Here is a 12,527-nt window from a genome sequence, read left to right on the forward strand (position 1 = left end):
ACTGTGATTGAGTTGAGTAAGCTAAATAAACCTTTTCCTTCCCAAGTTGCTTTCGGTCATGGTGTTTTCAGCAATAGAACACAAACTAGGACAAAGGGTACAAACTTTCAGCCAGAAAATGAATGAGTTCTAGGATCTAGTGTGCAACATGGTGACTGTCATCCACATTATATTGTATGCTTGATATATCCTTCCTACAGAGTACATCCTTTTAGGATGTAGAATAGTTAATGCAGGGTCTTGTTACATAGCCCAGGCTAGGCTAGATCTCACTTACTGCCCAGGCTGGTCTCAAATACTCTATCCTCTTGCTTCAGCATCTTGAGGGCTAGAATTATACCTGGACTGTACAGCAAGACTTTGTTCTAATAAATAAAATAAAATAAAATGGAACCAAGATAAGGAATATACCTGAATGATGACACAGATATTCATTTTGTGGAAAAAAGTGTACAACAGTACCTATTCTTTGGATTTCCTTTTAAATAATATATTTTTGTTTATAAGAAATTTAAAATTATAGTAAAGTGGCTTAAACATCATTAAAATCAGTGCAAAGAGATTACCAATACAAAGAGTTCAGGAGAGGACTATTTATTTATTTAGAGACAAGCAGTCATGTAACTCTAACTCAAGCTGACCTTGAACTCTAGATCCTCTCATCTCTATCTACCAAGTACTAGGATTACAGATGTGTGCCACTATGGTCATCTAGGCATAAGAATTAAAACATGATTATATCCTGATTCCTTAACTCAGTTATATAACACAAATTTGGCACATGTGTATAGTATTACAGGTGAGATACTGTCTAGTACAATATAAGGTATGGTCCACAGTAGAAGAATATAACCAAGACTAATCTGAGGACATGATTTACAGAAGCACATTGAGTTTCTCAAATTTAGTTTTAAATGCCTGCTCCTGCACTTATGGCCTGCATGACATTGTCAAGTGAATTAATCTAAGTCTTCATTTTCTTACTTGTAAGATGGAGATAATAAGATGGACCGCATTCAAAAGTCATCAGAAAGTTTAAGTAAGATACTTAAAGAATAGAAAAGAGAGTTTATTACAAGGTCTCTTTTTTCTCCCAACTTTACTATTAGTTAGTTGTTACTTTAAGTTAAGCTCCTAAGTCTTCATTTTCTTACCTGTTTTGCCATGTCAAATGATATTTTAAAAAGTGCTTTGAAAAGACACTGTACAGCTACATGTGAAGGACTCCTGTTGGGATGTATAATCGGTCTGTAGTTAAAAATCATCTTAAGTTCAGAGCTTGAACCTCTGTATTTGACAGTCTGACCAATTTAGTGCATTGCCTGGGATTTAGTCCATCACAGGTTAAGAAATCCACAACAAAGCCTTACCAATCAGAAACTACTCTTGTATTAGTTGCCTTTCAAATGTGTTATCTCTTAAATATATCTTTGCAACGAAGAGAAAAATGTATTAAACTGATTTAAAAACAAACGAAGAACAAACCACCCAAAAGGAAGCCATGTCAATTACTGCAGGGGGATCTTCCAGCTTTTAATTTATATGGCTTTCTACATACTTCAGAAAGTGGTAAGCAAGAAAGCCAGCTGAAATTAGTTAATGCTGCTGTTTCCACACATGCCAAAGGTTTCAGTGCTGAGTAACATTATCCCTGCTTTGCAAAGATCCAGGCTGTCCACCACCACTTGAAAATTTAAATACTTTCATTTATTTTATCTTGCATCTATGTTGACACCCAGTAAACTGCCTGGATTGTAATAGTAAAGATGCAATCAGTATTTCATTAACTGAATGATTTCATGTATCTCTACATGTGGTTGAAGACTGGATTTAGAGTCCAAAGACTAGTGCTTCCATGTTAGCTCCATTCCTTTTGAATGTGTGATCTTGGACAATTATTTGATTGTGTGAGACAGGATTTGTGTTTTCTCCCCTCCACACCTGTGTGTGTGTGTGTGTGTGTGTGTGTGTGTGTGTGTGTACCCCAGGCTGGCCTTGAATTGGTGATCCTCCTGGCTCAACACCCTGAGTGCTGGGATTATAGTCATGTGTCACCATGTCTGGCTTTTTTCCCCTTGAGTTTTCAAATAAGAGAATGCATATGAATGGTTTGTAAATTATAGAACACAAAACTTCATGTGCTATCATGATTAATCATTAGTAAATTTTATCTTACCAGAACCTCAAATGTAGACCTGCTAATGCTTATTGGTTAATAGAAGCAAGTGTATGTTTAACATAAAAGTGAAGACAGAAGACAGACTGGCAATTGTACTGTTCCAATTCATTATTCTATGGCATTGAAAATAAGGTCACAGGACTGATGAAACAATGGGCAAACTCTAGTGCAGTTTTGGAGCCAGGGTGTCTTTGATCATGATACAATACTGGGCTTCAGTGAATTCCCTTAGAGTATTCATTAACAAAATAGCCATTTGTTCTTGCATACTTCAAGCTAGCAGATGCAGGTTTTAAACCCAGAGACCCTTTCATTTGCATTATGTGCTAGGTGAAAAGATGTACAAGCTTTCACAAGTGTGTGGGACTGCATTCGAGATTGTAATTTCACAATGCAATGAAACTTATACAGTCTACATTTTATTTGTAGATAGTAATTTACAGACTTGAAAACTGGGACACAAATGAGACACACAAAGAGGAAAACAACAAATGAGTGAAGAAAACATAAAACAGACAACTAGATCAAAGTTCAATTTCTGCCAAAGACCTGGGTAGTCCCATTTCTGTTACTCATATTTCTGTAAATTTGTGTGGGGGCAGTTAAGTGTGGGTATAGATAACGAAAATAGAAAGGATATTGCAGGTGGGGAAAAGATTTTTATAAAGGGCAGGGGAGAGAATATTATATGACATGAAAGTGGAGACTGAACTACTGCGAGTGAAAGAGGGGGAATAGGAGATGAAGGAGAGGTGTGGGGGAGAAGGTCAACCCAAATAAAGCATTATGAAAACCATATACTGAAACCTATCACACTGAAACAAGCAAACAAATAAGCAAAACAAATTGTTGAGTTACTTGTTTAAAATAAAGATTCCTGGGTCTTATTTCATGATTACTGTATTAGAATCTCAATGGTAAGCTCTGAGATGTTGCTTATTTTATTGTTTTTGAGACTAGGGCTTGCTGTGTAATCCAGGCTGGCTTCGAACTCTTGATCTTTTTGTGTCAGCTTCCACAGAGCTGGAATTACAGATGCGTGCCTTCATGTCCAGTCAAAACTCAGCATTTTAACAAGTTCTACAATTGTTCTGATACACACAGATGCTTGAAAATTACTGTCCTAGACATTAATCTCTTTATGGTGAGTACCTATGAATTTCCAAGTATTGTTTGGAAGAACAAAGTGACGTATCAAAAACGACAACAAAATTTCCACAGTAACGTGTGCAATACAGGGCCCAACCAATACTAGTAAGAAAAACTTTGGTGGTCAAGCACACTTATGAAAGTGCAGCTTGTAAAACAGTCTAGAAAGGCCAGGCTTTTCAGTAGCCTGCTAGGTGTTCTTACTTCCTTCTTCTGTAACACAGATAAGCTATTAGCTTGAAGATACAAAAAACACACTCAAGTACAATTTCTTTGTTAAGTCACAAAGTCTGAAAGCATGTGCCTTATGTGTATATAACCCACCCGTACTTTCTCTTGACTGTACCAAACTTCTGTTTTCAGAAAGTCTTAGGGGTTTCCGGGGCACTCAGCAATGAGGAATCTCCGGTTTAGCCACGTTTGCCAGGCTACGTGTGAGAGTCTATCAAGCTCAGACTCGAAAGGGTTAACAAACCAGCCTGCTGCTGACTGGCAGGCAGACAGGCCAATAAGGTGTCTAAGCCGGCAGTGCGTCTCGTGGGGGCGGGTATGGGACAAAGCGTGCAAAAGGACCGCGGAGGCCTAGGGGTGAGAGGGCAGACAGGGTTAGAGATTTGGTGGAGGCGGGGGCCCGGAGAAAGCACGTGTCCGCATCCCTTTCTTCCTGCTCTTTATCCCTATATCCTTAGGGTTTGACTGCTGCCGAGACAGCCCCGGGGCCCTGTGTATGGCCACGGAGTTACAGTGTCCGGACTCCATGCCTTGTCACAACCGGCAAGTAAACTCTACTTCTACCCCAAGTCCCGAGCGTCTGCGAGCAGACGACCCGATCCTGGATCATGCCGAAGAAAATAACGCTGCTATGGCTAAGCTGACTCTGCTCCCCGGGCACGCCCATTCTAGCGTGCTCTCGGAGCGGGACTCTCAGGCCTGCTGTGGCACTAATCCTCACTCTGAGAACCACAGTGACAGTAGTGACAGTGGCAACTACGAAGCACCTGTCGGCGACTCCCTGCTAGGGGACTCTGAACTCTCCCGACAAATTGGGGCACAGCTTAAGCTGCTGCCTATGAATGATCAGATCCGGGAGCTGCAGACTATCATCCGGGACAAGTAAGCCCAGAGCGGAAGGGGGAAAGGGAGTGGAGGGGCTGCAGGGGGAAAGTAAAAAGCCAGTGTTTGAATTTGGCAAACTGGTCTTTGGGGATTCGAGCCAGGCCTCTTTCTTTGGCATGTGAGTAGGAGGGGAGTCAGCTAGACACATCTATAACCCTCTCTTAGTTCTTGTGGTTAACATTGCTTTGTGTAGGAATGAAACCTTGTAGGTAGCCTTCAGCGTCTTCCGGCCTCTTTGTCTCTCTTAAGCAGAACCAATCCTCAACTGTGCCAGGCAGGTACACACCCCTAATGCCATCTGCTCAGTTCCTGACCACGTGGTAAATGTATAACCCAGAAATGGTTACTGCCTATGATTATTATCACCTAGCAGCCCAGGCTCACAGAAATAAAGCAATTGCAAGTGAAATGATATTGTGCTTCCCTGGCCCTCTGACTCACAGCATTTGCTACTGCAGTGTGCCATTTGTTTACTGTGTGGGAGTTCAGGTTTACCTGGACTTCAGAAAGTTTATTGTTCCATTCTGATCAAGATTGTCTTACTGAGAACTTACAGGTCGTAGTTAACAGCAAAGGCAGTCTAAGAACATGTTGGACCCTCCTAATCCCACAAATCAGTGTAGCAAGAACTTCATGTTAAAATATGAAGTTTGGAATATGAGTTTTCTCTGAAAAATATGTACCACAATGAAATACAGCTGCTGTCCTTCCTTCTTGTCCTCCTTTCTTTTCTTTTTTGAGACAGGGTTTCCCTAAGTTGCTGCTCATACTCTGGCCTCAAACTCCAAGGCACAAGCCAACCTCCCAAGTGGGTGGAACTACTGGACATGAGACCATACCTGGCAGCTTTAAATGAGTAGCTACAGCAATATAAGACCACTATCTTCCCAGTGTGCCTTGACATTTTAAAAATGCCCTCACCTAAATCAGATTTTAGCAACTTTTTCTTCGTCCTCTTGTAATAGGCTCCTGTGTTTCCTCACTGCACTTGTCTTGAGGCGTTCACATTCATGCACCTTTTTTTTTTGTTTGTTTGTTTGTTTTTCGAGACAGGGTTTCTCTGTGTAGCTTTGTGCCTGTCCTGGAACTCACTTGGTAGCCCAGGCTGGCCTCGAACTCACAGAGATCCGCCTGGCTCTGCCTCCCGAGTGCTGGGATTAAAGGCGTGCGCCACCACCGCCCGGCTCATGCACCTTTTTAAAGCATAGCAGCCTTGATTTGCTCCCTGCCATCTCAGCAGCCTTCGCTGGCCTATGAGAACCTACTAAAGTCGGGGATGTTTGGCCCTTTTCGTTCTGCTTTCTTTTGGAATGCCCTATATCCCTATTTATGAATGGTCAGGTCCTATTTTTCAAGGCTAAACCCATTCTTTCTGGCTCATTTTCCTGATCTTTTTAAAAAGAAGACTTGTCTTCTATTTTGAATATTATTGTGTATTACTCCCTTTCCTTGCTTATTAGACTTTATTATGCTTTATGACAGAAATCTTTTTATATTTTTGAATTACAACCATTCGTTGCCAATAATAGATGCTCAATCATTAAAGATTGTTTCTACCTTTTGTGGACATAGAGTTTTATTGTATAGCCCAGTCTGGCCTCAAACGTTTGATCCTCCTGCTTCAGCTTCCTGGATGCTTGAGTTACAGGAGCGCGCTACTGTGCCTGGATCTAGCTCTCAAAATTATATTTATGAAACTGTACTATTTGTTTATAAAGAATCAGTATTGAAAACTGTGATCACGTGATCTAATGGCATAGAGGGCTTTAAAGAGATGAGGCATAGGCTTGGTAACAGTTGTTGAGAAATAAAGAAAATTTGATGATTCTAATTTTGGATCTTGGACCCTATTACCCTTATAGATGAGTTTCAGGGCTTAGGAAGTTTCTGGTAAATTGTATTTGTCCGTTGTAATGGTTGTTTTAAAAATAATGTCTTTATTGAAAGACTGGAATTTAGCTCAGTGGTAGAGAACTCTCGCGTTGTAGACATAAGACCTTGGATTTGATTCCAAGCACTGCAAATAAAAGAACATCTTTATTGAGATACAATTCATATACAACTGAAGCATTTTAAAGTATACAACTTTATATATATATATATATATATATATATATATATATCAGTTTTATATATGTTCATGACTGTGTTTCATCACCTACCACAATCAGTTTTAGAACATAGTCATGGCCTCAACAAGAGACCTCACAGGTCAATCCACATTTCTCTAACATCTCCTCAATCCCTAGGCAGTAATTAGTTTACTTCATATTTCCAGCAGTTTGCCTATTCTGGGCATTTCTTTTTATTTTTCTTTGTGTGTGTGGTATATGTGTGTGTTCATTTTTGTGTGGGTGTAGGTATGCATGCATGTATGTATGTATGTGGAGTGTAGAGAGATGTTGACATCTAGAACCTTCCACTATCACTACACACCTTATTTTTTGAGACAGTGTCTTTTACTAAACCTGGAGCTCACCATTTCAGCAAGACTTGTTGGCTAGCAAGCTCCAAGGATCATTCCATCTCTTTTTTTCCGGTGTTAGGATTAAAGGTGTGCATCAGCCCAGCCTTACATGGGTACTGTGGGGTCTGAATTCAAGCCCTTATGCCGGTGTGCAAGCGCTTTACTAACTGAGCTATCTCCCTAGCCCTTACATTTATTTAACTAATATAAAAATGTAAAAGTTTTGCATGTCAATGGAGTAGTACATAATGGTTAAATCAGGTTAAATATGTTTTTCCAAGCACTTGTCAACCCTTCATGGTAAAAGCTTTCTAAATATTTTATTCTTGCTTTTTGAAATGTGCATACATTATTATCTGTAGTCCACCTACTATGTAACAGTACAACAAAGCACTTGCTAACTAATTCGAACTCGGTACTCCTTGATCAAACTTTCTACCTCCTTCTCGTTCCCCTTTCTTCCCCAGCCTGTGCTGAAATCCATTTTACTGTCAAATTCCCTGAGATCAAGTTTTCAAGACTCCACATATGAGTGAGATCATGGGGTTCTTGCTATTTTGGACAGTTCAAATCAAAGGAGTCAATATTATATGATGCATATGTGACTGGTTTCTTTTACTGTAATATTGGCTAATTTCTTTTAGTGTAATGTTTTCAGGGTTCATTCCTTTTTGTGGCTGAATGGTACTTCATTGTATAGACATGCTGCAGTTTGTTTATGTATCCAATGGGTAATGAACATTTGGGTAGTTTCCACTCTCTGATTATGATGAATAAGGCCACTGTGAACATTTGCTTCTATGCCTTTGTACAGGGGTGGGGATCTTTAGTTTTCATTACATTTCATAAAGGATCATGATGTAAAGGTTAAAAACCTTTAATACAGAGCTTGGAGAGAGTATGACATTTAGCATTTGCATATGATAGTATCTATATGTCTTGATTATATTACATTATTTAGAAAAGCTTGGATTATATAGCAACTTGAGAATAAGTGGAATCCTTTATATTTTTATTCTGATTTTGAAAAAGGAGACAGTAGAATCCCATGAAAGGATCTTAGGCAAGATGTTTAACATCTCTGTGTTTCTGCTTTATAATTTATAAAATGAAGATGTTAGTGCAGCCTCATGGAGCTCCTGAGAAGCTAAAACAAGATAGTATCCGTGATCATTGTTATAAACTGTGAATCGCTGCGTATATTTACAGCATTTAAATTCTTCGAGTTGGAAATTATGCATGCTTTTTACTGACACAGTATAAGGGATTTGCTTGTACAGAGAATTCAGATTCTTTATTTGAAAATCAATACCAAAGCCAGATCTTGTGGTTCATGCTGCTAATCCCAGCATTCAGGAGGCTGAGTGAGAAGGATTGCTGTAGTTGGAGGCTAGTCTATGGTGATTAGTGAGGAACAAGCCAGCCAGAGCTACCTAGCAAGACCTTCCTCAAAACAAACAAAAATACTGAAAAAGCCTACATAATTTGTATCCCGCTTTGACACAGTACAGAAAGACCTACTGTGGTTTTCCCTAATGAGTTGGTGCTTATCCAGGCTGGAGACAGTGTTTTTTAGTTTTGTTTCTGTTAACCAGCATAATCTGGTAACAGAAGCTTTCTCTTCTTTCTTTTTTTAATTGTCTTGCCGTTATGCAAACAAGACCCGTTTCAGGTTCTGTAGGAGCTGACAGAGTGTCTGTTGTAAGCAGAGCAATATTCATGTAGGTCTAGTTATGGAAAGTGCAACCGGTTGTCATAGTCTGTCCTCTTTGAGGCATATGCTTTTCTCTGTTTTGATAGGACAGCATGCATATATATTATGGAGGTGTCTGATACTAGAAGCCCTGGGAGTACATGTTGTTTCTTTTATTGTTCCTGGTTCTTAGAATCTATCTGCTGAAGGGATTGCTTTATGAATTGACTCTGGCATGGAGAAATGGGGTGACCCAACAGGACTGCAAGTTGTTGTGTATCTATCTATAAAGCAAGCAAGATTGAGGACATTGTACTGATTTAAAATGACTTTATTTTTTGAAGTGTACAATATTTGAAACGTAATATGTTGGCTGTATTATTGAATTTCAAGGAAATGATTTTCTCTCTTTGAGAGTGCAGTAATCTAAACACCAAATGGAATGGATAATTTACTCAGCTACACATACATGGGTCACCGGCAAACAAGGAAAAAAATGACTCCCTCATTTTCCTGTGGTTTCTTTTTTGTTGCTGTTGAAATGGATTAAACTATGCATTCTTCTCTTCCTGAATAATAAGCCCAGTAGAATCTGGGTGTAATGTACTTTCCCTCTTGAACATGGTTCATGACCTCATACGGAAGGCAATGAAGGGAATTTTTAAAAATCATCCTCCAGGCCCCAGTTGTATGGAGGCGGGGAGGAAGGGAGGGAAGGAGGAGGGGAGGGGAGGGGAGGGGAGAGAGAGAGAGAGAGAGAGAGAGAGAGAGAGAGAGAGAGAGAGAGAGAGAGAGAGAGAGAGAGATTGATTTTGTCTCCTGAAATACTAGAGTAAAATTGTATTGTGAGCTATTGAGTATATTCTGTCTGTCTGTATTCTTGTCCTGGGAAAGGCTTTGGCATGGCTTCTGTATGCTGCTTGGATGGAAGTTGAGCAATTATCTTAAGAGTTTTTTTCAGTCTATAAAATGGCACCAAAGAACTACCTTCAGCCCTGTGACTGGTTTTTAAGTCATCTGGAGAGGAGACATTTAACCTCAGGTTGGATGAAAGTGCTGTGCAGCCCTAATACAAGTATTGCCTAATGTGATGTGACTCATCTAAGTAATGTAATGTTCTCAACCAAAGCTGTGCATTAGAACTGATAGTGAAGTCTTTTTTAAAAACAAGTTCCTGGCTCTCATCCTTAGAGCTTGTTTGTGCAGTGTTGGGTGGAACCTCTTTGCAGCGTTACAAACACCACAAATGATTATTCTGTGCTCAGATGAGACCACTGCCTCTCGGAGAACGACCAGGTTCCCTGGGTGGTGCTTGGCCTGGCTTCAGACTTGGAGTATAGCCGGGCGGTGGTGGCGCACGCCTTTAATCCCAGCACTTGGGAGGCAGAGGCAGGGGAATCTCTGTGAGTTCGAGGCCAGCCTGGGCTACCAAGTGAGTTCCAGGAAAGGCGCAAAGCTACACAGAGAAACCCTGCCTCGAAAAAACAAAAAAAAAAACAAAAACAAACAAACAAACAAAAAAACAGACTTGGAGTATAGAGTGATCCAGGGATCTATACACAAAACAAGAAGTAGCTTAAACAACTTGTCCTGGCGTTGCCCTGAGGCTAGAGGAATGTCAGCATTTGTCATTTCAATTGATATGAAACCAAAATGCTCACTATAGAGAAAATATGATTTACAAATTGTTTAAAACATGAACATGTTTTTTTAAATTTTTGTACATTTCCCATTTGAATTTTCTAACTGACTTTACTGAATAAGGAGGAAGTCCCATCTCTAAGCAGCACAAATCCCTGATATAATATGTGCTGGGTCTATTCTAGTAATGGCTCACCAGTTACATTGGCCTCTAGCAGGCGAAAATGAGAACTCTTGTTTTCCTACCTGCTTTTTGGCATTTATATTGAACTGCTTGGAGATGCATGTCCACAGTGAGTGGCATTCTATTACTAAGAAGACTTTGCTGACTTGCACCTGGCAGCTAGAAGCAGCTATTTATTTATTTATTTTAATTTCCATTGAGTTAGATTTGTTCTAAGTATATTGTTAAGGGTTTGTTGTTGGAAGGCAATGGGAGGAGTAAAGTCAGTTGCAAACCGTTTGCATGCTACAGCAAACCTTGGGGCTGTTCTTGATTTTAGTAATCACGTAATGGAGAGGTAGAACTTACCTTCTGAGAGTGCTCATTACACCGGCGCTTGAAATGAAACACATCTGTTTGATTGAGCCTGCCAGAACTGCTTTTAGGTTTCACGCCCCTTCCACCTGTTGGTTACACAAACAAACAAAATATTACGTCTGAGTACTCACACTCTGAGTTTTAATATTCTTACTTTGAAAGTCCAATAAATTATTCCTGCTCTTATCAGGTAAAACACAGGATGCCCAGTTAAGTTTGAGTTCAAGTAAACAATGAACACTTTTTTATTTAAGTGTAACTTATATATTTCATGGGATTTCTGAAATTCACATTATTGTGTATCCTGTATTTTTATTTGCTAAATGCTCACTCCAGTCTCCCTTCTCCAAAGGTCACAAACAATCCATGTGTATAATCTTCTAGGAAGAAGAGTGATGTATTTAAACTTTTGAAATGACATCCAATTCAGTGTTCCTAGGATTTGATTTTAGTTAAATTGTTTTGAGTTATGATTCAGGAAGACTTTGCTTTTAATTGCTTTTGGAAAGCATGTATTTTTTCAAAGCAGGGTCTTGATATGTGGTCCAGGCCTTAAACTTGGGATGCCAGGCTGTCTTTGAACTTTGTGATCTACTGACCTCATCCTCTTAAGTGTTGGTATCACAGGTTTATACCACCACACCCACCAAAGGGTGTGTTGCATGTGGTAACCTTAGTGGATTACCCCTTACAAGCTATATTATAAAACCATCTGCCTCTTCAGGAAGAACATTTTGTTCATTTGCCATTTGTACTTTATTTTGAGATAGGGTCTTGCTATGTAGCCTGGGCTGGCCTGAAACTCCTGGGTTTAACTGATTTTCTGTTGTGTGGCACCATTCCTGGGTGAACAGACATCTATCTATTTGTCCCAGATAGGGAACCAATGATACATCAAAGTAAGAAAACTACGGAAGCCCATCTTGGCGAGGGAAGCGGTACGTTTTATTGAGGTCACTTGCAGGAGCAGAAATGACTCAAAGCCAGCTGCCTCACCTCAGCATGGTGACAGCTCACAAAAGCTGGCCACCTGGAGTGCACTGCACAACCTTTCGGGCAGCTCAATAGGTTGGAGGATGGTGTCCTTTCCAGGTATTTAGTTAAATTTGTCTGAGCCTCTTCTAGGCAGAGCAGCTGGCCTGAGGCTGAGTCTTAGCAGTCCTTATAATTTATATATGCTTGGGGTGTGGGAAGCTAGTTTATCTGGTCATTTTCAGAAATGAGTTGTTTATTGCTTATCTTAACCACCTTCCCTGCAGGATGGAATTTTTCACTTCCCTTAAGAACATCCTGTTGTTTCACCACCCCTTTCACATCCTGTGTCTTAACAAGCTTTCTTCCAACATGGAAGATTTCAATCTCGGAGGAAACTGCTATAAAACATCCTCCTGCCTTAATCTTCCAGTAGTTAGACTTACAGGCATGTGTCGCCACACCTGGTGTGCGGGCTTGAATGAGAATGGTCCCTCTAGGTTTATAGTTTTGAATGTTTGGTTCCCAGTTGGTAGACTGTTTAGGAAGGATTAGTAGGTGAAGTCTTGTTGGAGGAGGTGTGACCTTTATGGGAGGTGTGTCACTGGGGGTGGACTTTTAGGATTCAAAAGCACTCCAGGCCCAGTCTCTCTGTCTCTGTCCACCCCCTTCTCTCTCTCTCTCTCTCTCTCTCTCTCTCTCTCTCTCTCTCTCTCTCTCTCTCTGCTGCTTGTGAATCAAAAGGAAGCTCTCAGCTACTACTCCAGCA

The 12,527-nt window shown here is 40.2% G+C and overlaps 1 protein-coding gene across 2 annotated transcripts in view; it reads left to right on the forward strand.

The window, feature by feature from the left end:
• The first annotated feature begins 3,885 nt into the window (after positions 1–3,885).
• Positions 3,886–12,527, forward strand: part of Uprt (uracil phosphoribosyltransferase homolog) — a 30,331-nt gene continuing 21,689 nt past the window's right edge. Inside the window, exon 1 of one of the 2 annotated variants that reach the window (XM_052734392.1) lies at positions 3,886–4,441. In XM_052734392.1, coding sequence (XP_052590352.1) covers positions 4,056–4,441 — 386 coding nt within the window. In that variant the 5' untranslated portion in view covers positions 3,886–4,055. The remainder of the gene's footprint in view (positions 4,442–12,527) is intronic. The other variant, XM_052734393.1, reaches the window with a different exon arrangement.

This window comes from Peromyscus californicus, unplaced genomic scaffold (assembly GCF_007827085.1).
Source record: "Peromyscus californicus insignis strain IS unplaced genomic scaffold, ASM782708v3 Scaffold_10__1_contigs__length_136768540, whole genome shotgun sequence".
In the NCBI taxonomy this organism is placed as follows: Eukaryota; Metazoa; Chordata; class Mammalia; order Rodentia; family Cricetidae; genus Peromyscus; species Peromyscus californicus.